The sequence below is a fragment of the Cottoperca gobio genome, chromosome 4, assembly GCF_900634415.1.
Source record: "Cottoperca gobio chromosome 4, fCotGob3.1, whole genome shotgun sequence".
In the NCBI taxonomy this organism is placed as follows: domain Eukaryota; kingdom Metazoa; phylum Chordata; class Actinopteri; order Perciformes; family Bovichtidae; genus Cottoperca; species Cottoperca gobio.
In genome coordinates this window covers 20,603,289-20,621,364 of record NC_041358.1, presented here as the reverse complement: position 1 = coordinate 20,621,364, position 18,076 = coordinate 20,603,289, and the positions used below count along the sequence as shown (strand labels likewise).

The 18,076-nt window shown below is 43.8% G+C and overlaps 1 protein-coding gene across 1 annotated transcript; it reads right to left on the bottom strand.

Annotated features, from left to right (window-relative positions):
- Nucleotides 1–233: 233 nt before the first annotated feature.
- On the bottom strand, nt 234–17,454 carry pdgfra (platelet-derived growth factor receptor, alpha polypeptide). Its single transcript, XM_029429184.1, is given in 30 exon segments — nt 234–1,339; nt 1,808–2,043; nt 2,752–2,857; nt 3,031–3,130; nt 3,221–3,332; nt 3,436–3,558; nt 4,142–4,257; nt 4,560–4,711; nt 5,403–5,467; nt 5,469–5,557; nt 5,943–6,053; nt 6,715–6,819; nt 7,125–7,257; nt 7,702–7,796; nt 8,830–9,026; nt 9,165–9,291; nt 9,412–9,527; nt 9,668–9,857; nt 9,963–10,131; nt 10,263–10,393; nt 10,546–10,812; nt 10,894–11,190; nt 11,278–11,393; nt 11,708–11,900; nt 12,321–12,483; nt 13,328–13,467; nt 13,957–14,217; nt 14,440–14,730; nt 14,821–14,896; nt 17,296–17,454. Coding segments are annotated over 29 exon segments (4,407 nt in total). The 5' UTR covers nt 14,879–14,896; nt 17,296–17,454; the 3' UTR covers nt 234–1,191.
- Nucleotides 17,455–18,076: the final 622 nt, after the last annotated feature.

Sequence of the window (18,076 nt, the reverse complement as noted above, 5' to 3'; positions counted from 1 at the left end):
ATGAAGCTATTGGATATATAATATTTTTTTGCCATACTGCCACGTTTAATGACATGATGAACTGGGTTTCTCTTCGATACCTTTTATTTACCCATTTTTGTATTAGCTAAATTGATTACTATCCATATCATACATTACAAATATGAATATTTCTAATCCACAAATATTGTCCCAGACTATATGCTGTCCACTATGATGGAAAATGTGTCCACGTTATTCCTATTTATATATCCTTTTGGCGAATTTGGGTGCAGAAGCTTAACATGTGCTTACATAAAATACTGTTTTCCCAATAAGTCTCTCTTATAAAACAACTCTGGAGCTATTTACAATACAATCACATTTCGTTTTGTTTTTCGAAGCCTATATGACACATATGACTGAAGTCTTAATCAGGGATGACATTTGAGAACATGATGTTGCATTTGGGCAAAAAGCAACTCAAAAGCTCTCTCCTCATAACCATTCAAACAGCTACGGTCAACATCTAATCGGTATTCACAAATAATACATGTTTACATAATGATACAGTAAAAAAATAAATTCAAATTACCGCACATATTTCGCCATTGAGAAACAGTACATGGTCATATACACAAACATAGTCCAGATTTTGTGCTTTCAAATCTGACTATTGCTTCTGATTGTGCCAGCATCAGGTGCTTCTCTTGCAGCAGGTGAGTGTGAAGTGAGTTTACCTGCCAATGCTGTTGCTAGTATTGGACCCATTTAGTTTAGTGCATCTGTAGTGGTTAAATATATCATATGAATGATATCCTGTGGTGTTCGTTTAGCGTTGCTGACCAAAATGTTGAATTCGTCCCTTTTTGCTTATATTGCTGTTAAAAAATGCCCGAAAAAAAAAATCTTTTCACCTGTTTTATCTAGATAAGTCCGACACACAGGCTTCTTTGAGTCCTTTATGTCCTGTTCTTATCAATGCCCACTCCCTCCTCCGGCCCAACAGGGGGCAGTGTCCAGGGAGAAGTAAAGGGCGTACCGTGCTGTCACCACAGACTCATCCAGCAGTGGTTTTGTTCTGTCCTCTGAACGGGCGGTCAAGAAGGAGGAATGGAGGGGCTAGAGGGTCGACAGCCAGAGTCTTCTGTTGATTTACAAGTTTTTCCTCTAGTTTCCTGTATCCTTACACCCTCTTTCCTTGCTGCTTTTGCTCGACAGGCTGGGTAGTTGTCACAGGAAGCTGTCCTCCCCCAGGTCACTACAGTCCAGACACATCTCGTCCAGCAGCGTGATATCCTCCAGAGTCTCACCCTCGCGCTTAGCAAAAGTAGAGGTGCTGGAGCCCGTCTCAATGGCGCTCTCCTCGGAGGTCTCAGAGCTACAGGAGACACGATTAACACACGTTAGTGTCTTCTGTGGTGTACAGGGACTTTCAAAGTCTGACACTGTGGGCTTCCACTCAGACAAAGCTTGAGAAAAGGCGCATGCCTCACCCACCCTTAGTTTACTTTAGTTATACTCAATTTGGATGCCTATGGGATCATGATTGTGTCATCTGATCCCACAGACACTTTACAATTGAGCCAATAGAGCCTAATATTCAGACTACACCAAATACATAAACAAAAGGTCTGTCCCAAGGCATTTATTAGTTTCTGACTCTGGAAACTCTCTAAACACTAAAATCTCTGAACTAACTCTTTAACCAAAGCACACACATTCAGGCTATTCTATGTGATCGTCTTTTGATAACTAATGTAATAACTAATACAATAGTTTTTCACTTCAGTTCAATCAGCCTCCCCTGAAACTAGTGCAGTGGATGTAATTGTTTGGTTCCATTTACCCGTGTCTGTTCCTCTTTCCATATTCATCGTCAGATATAGGGTCCAGGTCGGGCAGGGGAATAATGTAGCCGCTGTCAGAGCTCAACCGCTGCTCATCAAAGCCACTTTCCCTGTCCTTCAGCTTGCCCTGGTTCTTGTAGGTGATACCGATGTAGGCGTCGTCGTTTTCCACGCACACCCGAGTCACAGCGGGGTGGTCGCTCTTCAGGAACTCATGGTTCACCTTCTCATAATGCTGCAAAGATAGACAAATACATTAGATTTAAATATTTAAATAAAACACAATACAGTGTAAGAACAGAATAAATAAAGTTCTGCAACGCCTTAAGGAGAATATGTGGTACGAGTGTGATCGCTGCTGATATTGCCAGCTGGATGGTGCATCCAAACTAAAAAAATCACACATCACATCCAAGCCTGAGGTGCTAAAGCTGGAGTCCATTCCTCCTCTGGCCCGCAGCCATTATACAACTCTATAAACTCTGTGGAGGCAAAGGTAAAGCTGTTTTGATGTGCCATGTGTGGTGTGGCGTTTAATGGAGGAAATAGGGTGGTGGAGGCGGGAACTGGGTCTGCGTCATTACCCAGTCTGAGGCCAGCCGCTCTGACACCCAGCCGCTACATTTGCACTCTAATCACTTGTAGGTTTCACAGAAACCCTCCTAATGCGCTCTCAGAGGAAGTGGAAGGGGTTCTTTTTTTTTTTTTAATGAATAGCCTTCTACTAAATTATTTGAAACCTGTACTTTGCTCTGCAACACGATTAAAAACAACAGCCTGAGGGAGGATGTTTTGATTCAATCATCCAAAAGAAATGCCAAAAGAAAAGGAAGGAAAAGAATGTGTAGGTCCAATTATGGTGTCAAGAATGAGACATGGTTAACTAGAAGGCAGGTGATCTAAAAGAGGTCTGGGGGACGTGAGAGGTCACAAGGACACTCACTCTCTTGTAGCTGGAGGGCAGCAAAGAAGATACGGATTCACTCAGACCCAGGAAAGTAGGCCTCTTCTCCTGTTCGCTGTTCCAGCACTTCATCATCATCTCATACCTGAAAAAAAAGAAGAAGCAAAAACAGAAGATGTTACCATAAAGAACAGTACGACCTTTCCTTTACCTTGCAATTTTGCCATGACTCATGTCAGCCACTGTTTATTACACATTCCCCATCTGACAGGATGTTAGTGAAGCTTCAGTACTGGCATCATGTGAATGATTACGTACACGTCATCAGGTGCATGTTCTGGTTTGGACATCCTGTATCCACTCTTGATCTTGTTGTAGAAGCTTGAATCCACGACCATGCCTGGGTATGGGGTGCCACCTTCACACCAAAACAAATTCTCATGAGTCTATCATCCAACTTCAGTCTCAAGGATTTGTTTTCTCTAATAGATGTTTGCAAGGAGCTCACCTAAGGAGAATATCTCCCAGAGGAGGATGCCGTACGACCAAACATCACTGAGAGTGGTGTACATGTTGTCGAAAATACTCTCTGGTGCCATCCACTTCACTGGGAGAAAAGTCTGTGTGATGACGGAGAGGAAATGTTCAATCACCTCTGGCAAAACCATTACGGAAAAGTAAATTAGGATACATTTAGTGATGTAGTCATGTATGAAGACTTACACTCCCTTTGGAGACATAGTTGTTGTCATGCATGATGTCTCGGGCCAGTCCGAAGTCACAGATCTTCACTATCTTGCCCTGAGAGAGGAGGACATTCCTGGCCGCGAGGTCCCGATGCACACACTGCCAAAAGAAAAAAGAGAGAGTGAGTGATTTGCAGCTCATTGCATCACACACACACACACACACACACAATTGTTTTCAATCCTCAGTTCCATCCACTCCCAACACAATTCGCTCCCACAGCTACCGACTGCATCTATTTCTGCACGCATTTAATTTCAGCCGAGTTCATTTTTAATTCCGTTTCATATTTCTTTATAAAAACATGGTCTTTGTGTAAACATGCCAGTTGGAAGGATGGCTGTGACCACTGGATATTTAGGGATAATAACTATGAAGCTGAATGAATAGCTTCTGGGTGCAGCGTGTCTCTGCCCGGTAATTCTAGCCCTGGCTGTGTTGCTACTATATTCAGCCCCTGGCCTCTCTCCTGAGTGGGCTCAGCAGCCTTCACAAGACTGCTTATCACACAACTGCTGATTTCCTCAGTCCCCCTTTGGCCGGCACCGCTGCCACCATACAGGACAACAGTGCGAAATCCACAACCAGTGGTAAGCAGGGGAATGTGAGGCTGCAGGACATATGTGGTAAGCAAACCCCAGCTGTACAAAATGCGGAAATAAATATAAGAATAAAAACTTACATTTTTGGAAGACAGAAACTCCATGCCTTTGGCCACCTGGTAGGTAAAACTGAGTAGATCGGTGGTGGTGAGGCCTTCGTTCATGTCGTTTGGCAGCAGGTCGTCCATCTCGCCCTCTGGTATAAGAAAAAACACACACAGAAAACACCATGAGTATATATGTTCATCATGTAATGCAAATATAGTACTGGCTGCCGAAACCCTGGCTTTTACTAATCGCAGGGAGAAACCAGGCAGTATTATGTATGTGCTACAATTATCCTCTCCATATAATTATAGGGCTGTACCAGTCCTACATTCTGACAAGGGTGTACCCCTCAACCAACATTGACTCAAACACAGCACTAAAGCCGAGCAAGGACACTTCAGTAACTCAGTGTAGAGAGTGAAAAGGAGGACAGAGAGACCATGTGGGTACCTTTCGGAGAGGGTGGCTGGTCATAGTCAGACCTCTGGATGTCTGAGTACTTGGAGCCATTGCTCATCTCCAGCATGGGAACATACTGAGTGTTGTCACTCTGCTTCATATCCATGTAGTCTCCTTTGCTCTCGAAGGACAGGATCACATAACTGTGACACAAAGAAGAAATACTGTTAGTGATGAGACGAGGACATGTTGTGGGAATATTGAGCCATACAAAGAACTACGGTGATACAACATTATGCTATACATGTAATTCAGTCTCCCTAATGTGTGCACGTCAACGTGTGTGTGTGTGTGTGCGCCCTTAAATCCTCTCCCTCCCTCTGGCTGGGGTTAGAGGAAGATGTGGTTGAGCCTAACATGGTAGCTAGGATTAAATCGTGTTATGGTCAATTCGAGGTGTGGTCACTGTGAGTCATCCATCAACACAGATGAGCCTCGGAGGGGAAAAAGAAGGCTGCTGTTTCACCACCATCGTCTGGGCGGACAGAATTAACCGATACCTTCATTACAATGAGATTAGGACGAAAGCTGAGACCACTCCAGACTGCGATTTGATTAGGTGAAGAAGCCAGACAATCCTCAACCATGGAGAAAATGGCGATAGAGTTACCGATTAAGGGGCAGGGGAGAACGTTAGTGTGTGTGTGTGTGAGACAAGTGTGCAAATTGTTGTGACCATAATATTTAGAATGGCAAAGGGGAAGCAAATTGATGTAAAAGGAGTTTTTAAATGTAATAAGGGACAATAAGTGTCTGAATTACAAGGATTATTCAAGACACAAATAGAGCATTCGTAAATGCATGCATGCACGTTTAGAAACATTCAAGTGATACCTCCTGCTGCTCTCATCTGTGGGGTTGATTCCAAAGATATCCAGCTCTTTTTTGCTTTTCTCTGGATTCAAGGGTGAGGAAGTTCTCCCTGTTCTTGTGCAGGTGGTTGACCAGGTCCCCGTAGAAGCAGTATTCAGTGATAATGTAGATGGGGCCTGGGAACAACACAGCAGATAAAGTCGTGCATCGGCGTCAGTCTGCAGGCTAATCTTATCAGAGGCTCGTAAAGGCTAAAAGCACAGTCAAGAGGGCAAGCCTCCACTTTCCCATAAAAAGCCTATTAAAATACCACACCCACTGAGAGCTGTCAATCTTTTTTTGGCTTATAGAGCTGTAGATGTGTACAACTGCCTAAATGTGAACGAGTGCATTTGCCTACAGGTTTTGGCAGCATGAGCGTGGGCGTTATTGTGCGTCTCTTTGTAAAGCGGTTACTAAATTAAAAGGGAAAGGCAACAATCTTTAAACTAAAGATTATACAAGAGGGGTTTGCCGATGAAGGATTGAGTGTTATTTCTAATGTGGGTGTGTATTATTCACCTGACTTGGTGCATGCTCCCAGGAGGTTAACAATGTTGAGATGTGGTCCAAGATGAGTCATGATCTTCAGTTCCGACATCAGGGCCTGTTTCTCACTGGACCGTGCTGTGGCTGAAACAAGGCAGAGCACCCACAATTATCATCACACATAATGTCAAACAAAGCACATTCAGCCAAGACTTCTATGAATATTTATAATAAAAAGTGTCTTTATTATCCTGCAGGTTCTTTAGTTTCTATCATTTCTTCCACTTCTCTACTGTTGCCCCTACAAAGTATAAAGTTCTGCACTAGTTGATTAAAATCAGCTGTCATCTTTATGTGTTTTCAGTAACATTTTGGTATTAAATAGTTTAGCAGGCCTAATATTTAGTACCACTGATTGTATTTATTATTGCAATGTTTTATAGGCTAATTCATATATTACAGGAATTTTTAAACACCCCCCTCTTTTGGTAATTTGGCACTATTAAAAGAATGCCGAATTAGCAATTCCTGTTTGCAATATACTTTAGGGTGCACAGACAAATACCACCGGATTACTTTGATGCTGAAGAAAACTAAAACATATCATGACTCAGGTGCATCTCACGGCTTGAAAACCGCTGATGTAGAGTATATTTGAGTTGCAGAAGTAACAACAGCTGCCCTCACCTCACCCCACACTACAACTAGTGAGCGTCACTGGTATAAAGTAACACATCAGATGACTGGTAACACCATGGATTAAACGTGTTGTCATTGTAATCCAATTGTAATCTGTTAAACTCACGTTTCAGCATCTTCACTGCCACCTTCATGACAGGTTGGGAGCGGCTGAGTCCATAAGCAGTGCCCTCTACCACCTTCCCAAAGGCTCCAGAGCCCAGGATACGACCTGAGTAAAACACGAGATAGAAACCATAGGATCAATTATCAACAAAGACAACTTGCACAAACACAGTCATGCACTTTGGATGCCTTCGCTTTCTCATCTGTGACTCTTTCAGTAGCTGAAAGTGCCCTTGATCACTGAGTCAAACCAAACCCCTGCCAGCAAAGCTCTTCTGCCCAGGCCGAGATAAACTCACGGCAGCCTCTACTTCAGAGACATCCTGACCGAAACATCCCTGCAAAGGAGGCAGCAGAGTCGCCGGGAGAGGACTACGGCTTTAAACACATCGCAAATGACATTCAGCTCACCGAGCACAAGTCTGTCACGGGGAAACTCCCATCTGGAGTCGTAGGGAAGCTGCATGGGATCCACATAGATGTACTCATGGCCGTCTGGGCTCACAGACTCTATGACCCTCCAGCGGATCTCATACCGTGGTTTCTAGAAGACAAAACACATACAAGAGTTAATGAATGAACCTTTGTCACCATAAGATGATTGTTGGATGTGCTACTGGGACTTATATTTGGCTTTTGGGATAGTTTTACAATTCTCAGATGTTTTTAACAGCTATTTTCTCTTCCCACAAATGTTGTTAAGCTCAGGAGACTTTTACTTTGGGTAGGAGCGTTGCTATTTGGTGGATACCCAAAATAATTTGGCCAACTGAAATTCATAAAACATTGCTGCTCGTTAGCTGTCATAAACCACTAATGTCATTAATTATAATACAGAAGTCTTAATCTGAAAACATGAATCAGGACATTTAGGCTTGATTTTGCAAGGCAAGTTCTCAAAAATACATAAATAAGTGGAGTACAAGAGAATAGGAGAACAGATGTGAGTGAATATGTGAGAATGAATGCAGAATGGGGGCAACAGTACCTGTTTCCAGATAATAACCAAGACAATGAGTGAGATGATGACAATGACCAGGAGCACCAGCACAGCAGCAGCTACAGTCAGCTCTGGGTGAGGGCCTGTTCAGGAGGAGAGTCAGCGATCACACATGTTAGATGGGGAGCACATTGATCACATGAATGCAACATGTGTCCGTTGAAAAATGAAACGCTTGCAATTAGGGCTGGGAAATATATCAATATTATATCGATATTGTGACATGAGCTGCTCTATTATCTGCCGATTCTGAGGTATTTGCTCAAAAGTATTGTGATATTTGATTTTCTCCATATTGCCCAGCCCTACTGGTAATGAAAAACATTATACATGTGTCATAACAAATGCCTTCTGTCAGTCCTAAGAAACAACTCCACGGGGTGTCTAGATTACTAGGACCAAAAGGTATGCTGGGAAGATAACAGGTGAGGGGTGGGGGAGGGGTCCAGGCACTTAGGCTGAGAGGGAGTAGGCATAGAGGTGGGGGGTGAGGATGGGGGTGTAAAGCTCATCTGGAAGGGGCCAAATGGTCTAACAATCTGTTGCTTCCCTGAATTAGCTGTCAGAATAAAAGCCCTTTCCTCAAGCACAGCCCCCTATCAGCTGTCTCCCCACAAACTCATCATCTGACAGCTGCAGTAACACTGACAGCACTATCCCAGCCCTGCACACAGGGACTCACAAAGCCTGTCGCACTCTGAGTGTCAGAAATGGAAGGAACTTCAGAGGAAACAAGGTGGAAACAACAACATCAAATGCCAATTTAAAAGCTGGTTTAAGAGGAAAGTTACTTCAGGGGAAACAAACATAATGAAATGTGTGTGTTCTTAACCAGCCATCAATCTCAGCACAATGGGTCCCAGGATCATTTCCTATACTGCATCCAAACTTTGCAACTCACTTCCCCCTCCCATCCGCATACTGGACTCCATTACATACATCAAAACTGCTTTTAAAACCCATGTTTTTAAACTATGGCTTACTCACTTTAACTGCATCTTATTTTATACCCATTGAAACTCATTGCTAAACTATGCTTATTGTAAGTTTTGTTGCTGATCTTATGTGATGTAAGGTGACCTTGAGTGCTATGAAATGCATTATTACTATTATTACCATTAGACACCAGTTTGACCTCCCTGCTGACCATGGCCATTTCGTTCTTGGCCAAGCAGCGCACCGCCAGTGTGCTTTCCAGATGACCAAACATGACATGGCTCTCCAGGTTACTGTCCTCGTCGAAGTGTGAATCCATTGTGATATCTGTGGAGTTGGCGGGCAGTGACACCCAGGAGGACGAGTCATTGGCACAACTAAATGGGAAAAAAGGAAGAGAGATACATAATCAATTCAAACGTGGAGTGACTGCATGTATGTGGATTGAGAAGTCTGGAAGTATCTCTGTTGGCTGTCGAGCAGATGAGTGTTGCAGTAAAGAAGACTGAACTTACTGTTTCATGTTCTTGCAGATGAACCACTCCACCACAGGGGTGGGCTGCCCTCTGGTAATGCACACGACAGACTGGCCTGTGGCTGAGCCATGGTGGATGTCCATCAGGTCCACAATGACTGCAGGCACTGTAACATAGTCCAACAGAAGGGGGATAAGCATAGCAAAGGGTGCGCAAATGTGTGACTGGGGCTAAAAGGTTACAATAGCAGTATCCAAGGACATAAAGGTATGAAGGGCTCTCTGACCTTTGACCTCCAGGATTAATCCGACGTCACGACTATGGTCTCCATTTTCCACTCGCATGGTGTAGTTCCCGCTGTCCTCCTCCTTGGCCCGGATCAGGGTAAGAACGCTCATGTAGCTATACAGAGCAACAAAAAACGAAACTGCAATAAACACACAGTCATAGAAGCTCACTATCGCACTAATGACAGGCCTGGTTAATGTGTGGGAATGTTAACTTTGAGCTTGTCATTAGACAACCTTGTACGGGAGTCTCACCTGGTTTCGCTAAACTGCCGGAGGCTGGTGGAGATCTCCGCTGTCACGTCGTTGAGTGGGATGCCGTCTTTGAGCCAGGTGACATGAGCACCGGGGAAAGAGCTGATTTCCGCCCTGAACTCCCGGACCTCATCCAGCTCTGCGGATTCATATTCTCTGAACTCCGGCCAGACGAACATAAACTCACTTGCTGTTAGAAAAGAGGAGAGGCCGGCAGACAATCAGCAATCATTCATCCCCACAGGAAAGAGAATGTATGCAATAATGCCAAGTAAACAAAATAAAGCTTTCATACCAAAAACTCGAACAGCTAGTTCCTTTGTCTGGCTCTCATTACTCATGATATCAGTGATGGAGCAGGAGTAGATGCCGTTGTCTTTTGTTGAGGCCTGCGGGATCGTCAGGGTGTAAAGGATCTCCTGAGCCTTCTTATTTTCATGCACTGTTTTGATAGCACGATTTGCCTGTCAAACAAAAAGGAACATCAGGAGTTTTGAGTTTCAAACTAGCTTACACTTTTGGAGAACTGGCACTAAAAACACACACTCAGTTTGAATAGTTATTTTGTGCTGCATAGGATGGCCTGTGCCCTCACCAGCTTGCCAGGGTATTTCCAGTGGTCTTCCAGAATCTCAGATCCCTGAGCCAGACAGGTGATTGTGATGGTGTCTCCCACCAGCAGAGCAGTCCTTTTAGCCGTCAGCTCAACATGCAGCGCAGCGCCACCTGAGACACGACAAGTGACAGGGTCAAAATGTGTGAGGGCAGAGATCCACCAAAGGAAACATGGAGCCGACTTTATAACGCATCTATTTTTAAGGGCCGTTACATAAATCTACTGCCACATAGTTACACATTCACACAACATGAACACACACCTGTCCAGCCATGGACGATATATTCCCCGCTGTAGTGTTCCTCTCCGTTTATGAGAGCCTTACAGACGTAGGTTCCAGCGGTGAATACTCCCAAAGCGCCCCTCTTGCTGTCATAAAAACTAGGCACAGGCTGCTGGGTGTCGACGTTAACCAGGGTCACGTTAGCACTGGGATCAGACACTCGACACTGGATCTCCATCTCCTCATGGTCGGACAGGACATGGTTGCCAAAAGGCACCGGTGATGGCACAAAGGGAACAGCTGGATCTGAGTTGGAGTAAAATTAGTTTCTCAGACCGGATGATAAGGTCAAATCATAAAAAACACACGCTCAAAGCTGCTGTGTACCTGGCACATAGATGTAGATGCTGCTGTCCTCTGCATCCTCCGTCATATTCCTGCTGTAGAAACACGTGTAGTCGCCGGTGTGCATTGCGGTGGCGTTGTCCACAGTGATGGTGGTGACAAACAGGCCGCTGTTGTCCTCCTGCGTTTGCTCGTACACATCGAGCGGGGTCTCCCAGGCTAGTTTTGCCTCTCCCCGACAGGTCAAGGTGAAAGGAGTGTGGAGGGGCACCACCATCTCCTCCACCTGTGGCAGCAGCACAGGGGCTGAGGATGGTGGGAACATCATTGCGGTGGGGGCTGAAAGAATGTAAAGTACTCAGTCATAAATCACAAATCCATCTATCCATCAATATATCTATGTATCTATCTATCCATTCATCTTACCTTTCACTTTGAGGGTGAATGAGAACTGAGCAGTGCGAGAGCCACTGAGGGCTGAGATGGTATAATTCCCGTTGTCTTTCACGAGAGGCTGCCGTAATGTCAGAATGCTTTGATACCTGTGAGAAGGAAATGAGCAAATATTTTGGTAATTTAAAGCAGCTTAGCTTAGCATAAAGACTGGAAACAGCTGGCCAGGCTCTGTCCGCAGGTGACAAAATAACATCTACCTGCAACTCTTCAGCTCAGTGGTAATAATTATTTGGTTTGAAAGTTTTTAAATGACACATTGTGGTTTTACGGTGGGTTACGGGTCAGAATTGAATTGAATTTCCCAAAATGTCAAACAATTCCTTTAAACTTATTAACTGCTGTCAGAAACTGAAAAGTCTCATCCATTACTCCATTAACAAATCGCAAACTTTATTCTCACCGATTTCCTTCGAGGTGGCTGGTTTTGGTGTGGACGTAGTAGTTCTGGGGCATAGATTTGCTGTCTTTCAGCCACATCACTTTGGGGGTCGGGTAGGCATCGATGAGGATGGTGTACTCCGTCTCCTCTAGAAGGCTGACAAACTCCGTACCTAGAATCCCGCTGTGGTCCAGTGCCAAAAAAGAACTCTCCTCTGAAGAGAGAAACAGCACATAAGAAAAAACCATAAGCAGGTGATCGTGGAGGGAAAATGGGTAAAGAAATACATTCAGTGAGTAAGAAACCACAGGACAGAGGAGCGAGGATTGAGATGAAGGTGGAGTGACAGAGAGGTAAAGTGAAGGCCTGACACACATCTGCTGGAGTCATCCCATAAAACACAGTTGCTGATGTTGAAAGCAGAGGTGAAGCTTTACAGTTGGTGGTAGAGAATGACACAAAAAGCACCTTGTGCACATATGTGAGACCACGACAAATGTATCTGAATGATGAGGATATTACATTAGGATGAGGTGGATGTAAGTCGGTGGTGTGAGCACTTATTCACATTATTACAGTTCGGCTTGAATCTCATTAAAAAAGGTATCCAGGAAGTGACCAGACAAAGACTTACCGAAGACGGTGACAGCCACGCTGCTGACTCTGACCTCTCTGCTGATTTGGTGTGTGATGGAGCACTCGTACATGCCGCTGTCCTGAGAGGTAGCTTGTGGGATACTGAGGGTGTAGATGACCCGGTCAGGAAGAGTCTCTTTCATCTGAACTGCATCTATAGCCTATAAGAACAGAAAAACATTATGGGTTTGAGACATTTCTAACTCTGTGTTTTTTTCCTTTTACAGGTACAAAGTATGAGAACCGGTGCGTCGTGCTGCTGAAGGCTAATGGTTAAAACACTTGCTAGACCACAGGAGATAAATCAGGATCACAGGGCCTTTTAAAAGTCTGTAATTGCAACTGAGACCAAAACCAGGAGTCAAGACTCCGGCGTTCCTACCCTCACCGTCTCTGGAAAAGGGCTTAGAGGAATCCCATGCAGAAAAACAGACAACGTGCTGTATAGATTAAGAATCTGAATACAAATATAAACAAACGCATATAGCACATGAAACTCTTTGGGATCACTTCAGAAGCAATAAATGTTTAGCTGGCTGTCATGTGCAGACAGCATCTGTCCTACACATATAAAGGTCACTGGGGTCAAAGGATTTACTATCCTGTTTTTCCTGCTTTTGAACTGCCTGCTCCCCTCAAGCCATTTGTCCTGAACTACCATCAGTGTCTTGCGTATATGGGGTTAACTGCAGCAGGAGATGTTTGGCTGAAGACACAACATTCAGTCGTTGCTTTCCTAACACATACTTTGTAACCACTAAGGGCCGTCCTCAGAGCTATATTCCACTTGCCACTGCTGCAGCAGGTTTAGATCCAAAACCATTATTCGCTAATTTAAGGTGCAGTGCTGCTGGAAAGGAAATTACATGGAAATATGACAAGGGGTTGAAGGAAATAGGGCAAAAAGGCTGAGAAGTTAAAGCTGATTATGGATGAAAACCATATAGCAGACTAAATTTAAATACAATTTCAAAAAAGCTGAAAGAAAAAGGGGCTGCATCTTGCCTGTTTTTTAGGATGGAGCCACTGCTGTAGAAAGCCCAGTCCAATGGGAGAGACACACGTGACGTTAAAAGGCTGCCCTGCTCTCACCGTCTCCCCACTGGCTTTTACTTCCACGTCGAAATCCTCTATCTCCGCGGGGGCTAGAGGGACCACCAGAGAGCAGATATCGGCACCGTCATTTCACTGTTCTCAAGATAGTGACAACTTGATTAACATGAGCTCATTTATCACCAAGTAGTGGCTCAGTAGGTCGTCATTACTCACTCACACACTCTCTCACTCACACACACACACACACACACACACACACACACACACACACACACACACACACACACACACACACACACACACACACACGCACACACATACATAGAGTGAAAACAGACGTGTTAAGTCATCTCCCTCTGTGATAATGACATAACGTCATGGCTCTCATGCAGTGAGATCACCCTGCAGCGCTCTCAGGGTAAACAGACTTAGGGAGTGATTCCAGCTGTGCAGTGTTTTAAACCTTATCCTATTAATTAAATTATTTTTACTACACCAGCAGAATGTAAGAACATATAACAAATATCCCTTTTCCTCAACACTCCATGGTCTCTATAAGCATATTGGTCTTGACTTACCCTCAGTTTCCACAGTGTAAATGACACTTCTGATCGCATGGCCGTTCATTATGGTTTCACACTGGTACTGCCCAGGAAAGAGGCTTCCAAAGAAACCCATTTTGTTGTCGTAGTAGGCAGGCATCTCCTTTCCACTCGGGACACTCCTCAGGGTGACTTGAGAGTAGGGGTCAGACACACGGCAGGAGATGGGGACCCCAAGTGTGTCCATTGCGACGACCAAGTTATCAGGGGTCTCTGGGACAAATAGATTCTGAAGATCTAGGTGTGCAAGCAGAGGTAATAGGATTTGGTTGGATTAAAAAGCACCAATGTGATACATTGTACTTTTTAATTTCACAATTACTATATAGCTTATTTTATTTTTTACTCTACCCTAATTTGTACCTGTGGCCACAGTGTCTCACTTTTAATGTCCATAGCATAGGGATACACAATAAATCCATGACTGTTGGCATGTTAGAAACATGTATATATATTCACCTGGGACAAACACATATATTCCCGCCTCATTGTCTTCTTCCGGTTCGCTCTCCTGGTCACCCTCCTGTGTTTCATAGGTGCACATGTAATAGCCGGTGTTTTCTACAGTTGCGTTGTAGATGAAAAGTGTCGCCGTGTAGTATCCCGGGTAAACAAAGGTGTTTTTCGGCAGGGGTTCAGCCCAAATGACGTTTCTTTTACCGGTACAGCTTATGTTAAACACGGAATTGGGCTGCAGGATGAACTCTTCTTCGTTGGACACGATGGTAGGTGGCGACAATCCGGAAGTAACTGAAAAGTAGTTTTGAAAACATTAGAGGAGCTGTCAAAAAAATGTGAAAAACATCAATATTATGCATAGGCCTACTACTATATGTTTACCTGAAACCAGCACCACCAGGATGCCCCCAAAGACGAGATACGCCTTTACCCCATCCATGACAATGGATGTTTTTGCCTGTGAAGACAGAACCGTTTTTAGTCAACAAGCAAAGCAAACACTTTCTGGATTGTCTTGTCCTTCAGGTAAGATATGATACCACTGTCTCCACATTCTAAACAATTCTCCAACATTACGATTTAATCAATAAATCAATGGCTCATTGACTTCTTAATGTCCCGTGAAGTTACACTGACACCGCGCCGGTATTATGCTCTTGCTATAATAAACCCACAACGTTTTATGAGGGATTTGTGTAACTTGGAAGCGACAACTTGTGGTCTCCCACATCACTTCAACGCTGGAAAAGTAACACTCTAACATTTATCACAGGATTACATAAATTATTTTTCGTAAAATGAGGGTGAAGATAACAAAATCCTAATGCTTTAGATTCTAAGGCTTAGAAGGTGGATGGAGAAGAGCTCCTCTGGCTGCAGCGCTGCCCTCCTTGTAAATATGAGAACCGTCGGTAGAGGGCGACACAGTCCATCCTTTGAGGGCACTGAACCTCAATGAATCTCATCATCTCCAGATTGTCCGGTTGCCTTTCTAAAGTTTTTCTTTTCATTTTATGGAAGAAAAGGTCCGATTTTCATGCTTTGACTTACAACTGTTATTGTTAAGCCTAACATACTTATCGAAATAGCATTTTTATTGTTTAATTCAGCAATTTATTTTAACGAAATGTCGCAAAGGGCCCCTAATTAAGACATTCTCAAATTTAGTCCAGACTCCTCAACTCATCTCACAGATCCTGTCAGATTGATTTTGTTACGGAGCTCTCCAACGGATATTCCCTGGTCTCTATATCTGTCTGTCTGTCTGTCTGTCTGTCTGTCTGTCTGTCTGTCTGTCTGTCTGTCTGTCTGTCTGTCTGTCTGTCTGTTGTTGGATCAGGGGCCACACAGTTTGAGAGGCGCTCACTATAAAAAAAACAAAAATCTTTTTCTAAGCCTTTTAATATCCATAAACCACAGCTATTCTTTCTTAAATCCCCATCTAAACCATCTCTGCTTCCGAAGTTATTTAACTTAAAATAACTTCTCACTTTTTATTTTCTATTTCTAGCGTCCCGGAGCCTCTGTGGATATTCTGTGTCTTCCATTGATAGTGTCACCAAACAATAAAACTTTTGGCCCTGGCATAACTTCCTGTGGCTGTGCGCTCTGCGCTCTGGCACATTCGAAACGGCCCAAATTATCCAACCTGGGTTTCTTTAACACTATAATTAGCGGAAGATCTTCACACAAAAAGTACATATCCGCGTGAGAATCAGCTGACAAAAAGCATAATACTTTTTGACGTGTTTGTGCACACGCCTCATCTCAATTTTAAATAAGGGATTTTTGCCTTGGGTTTGGCGAAGATCCTTCAGCCACAGCGCGTAAATCTATCTAAACCTGGAGTGGCAGTCAGACTGTTTGCATGTCCTGCTTTTCTTTTATTCCCCCGATCCCACCAAGTGACTCAACAAATGTGACAGACACCAAATGCATCGCTCTGCCTGGCAGGACACATTTGAGCAACAGCTGATAAGGCTTGTCTCGACTTTCTGCCCTCCACGGACGGTGATATGGCTCAGTTCAATCCATGGAAATTGTAAAAAAAAAAAGAAAGAAAAAGAAATCGGTCTAAAAACGACACTTGTGCAATAAGCATAAAAAAAAAGTTTTTCGTATCTCTTTGGCTCAATATTTCAACAATTTTGGCCACAAGCAGTATTCCTATGCAAAATCCCTTGGTAACACAGCAGGGGATATGGTTAATGAAGAATGCGTCGTGGCTCCATAACACACTTAGTTCTCCTTCCCCCCTTTTTGAATCCATTCAGCTGCAGCTCTGAAGCCTCAGTCGGACTCAGTCCAGTTCCGATTTTCCATTTTAATTCCTCACATTCCACGACCAGGAGAGAAAACAATGTGATGAAAATGTTTCCAATGTGTTTCCTATTACATGCCAGGCAGCATCCCACAATGGTGCCTTCACTCTTCGAGGTGACACCTCCAGCTGTGAGGCCGAAACCGAGCACTTTTATCCAGCAGAATCAGCAACATCTCCCTGCACGGCGTCCAGGGGTGAGACCATATGGTGCATGAGGAACATACATCTAATCTAAAAGAATAATGCGTTGCCTAATGCAGAAGTTGCATAAAACTTCCAGGGCAGCAGCGCATTATCACATTAGTGAACTTTTCAAGAAACATTTCCAGATCGGTGGATACTGTTATAATTGGATAAACTAATTACATCTGCAATTAAACTCCTATTAGACTCCTATTAGACCTATAGTGTATTATTATATTTTACAATCCTCACGCTTTATTCGATAGAAAAAAACACCCCAAACTTATTTTTAAAAGACTGAGGAAAATGTGTTTCAATCATCTTTTGGATCCCAGCAGCCATTCAATTACCTTTGAGTAATCCCCTCTTTATATTCCTTTCGTGTAAGTATATCCACAGTGAATTGGTCTCTCCAAAAGGCGCAGTATGGGTCCTTTGCAGCGGCTGTAATCCTCCGAGATCCTGCGCTGTGAGAGCATATGTGCGACCCTCTGTCCGCATCCGCGACCGTCTTCACAACTGCTCTCCAGCTAAGCGACCTGTAACTGATTCAATGTTACAGTCCTCCCTCCTCCCTCCGAAAAAAAGTAATCATCTGGCTCAAAGTAAATAACTCTCAGGAAATGACACCCCCCTCTCCTCCCTTCGAGCGCTGGACCCCTTTTCAAAGTAAGAGTCTTTTTAGGGAGAAAATGCAGACGAATATCCCCGGAGAAAAGAAGGGGGGAATGGCATTTTTCATGGAGTTTTATTTGAATGCAAGGAGTTTTGGAAGAACAGAAATAGGTCTTATGTGCTTTTGAGTAACTTATGTTGCATCGAATTTATATTTAACTTTTTAAAATTCTTGAATGTACTTGGTAGCTGTGCATTTTACCAGGCGTTTTCATCAGATTAAAATACACATATGCACTTTTTAACTCCTTTAACTTTCTGCATAATGCATGGCAGCTCAGTGAATGGACGCAGTTGTTGTGCATCAGTCACATACTGGGAACAGTGGAGCGCTGAACTCATAGAGGGCGCTCCAACACCATCATACCACAAGCCACATCAGACCGTCTCTCTCTCTCTCTCTCTCTCTCTCTCTCTCTCTCTCTCTCTCTCTCTCTCTCTCTCTCTCTCTCTCTT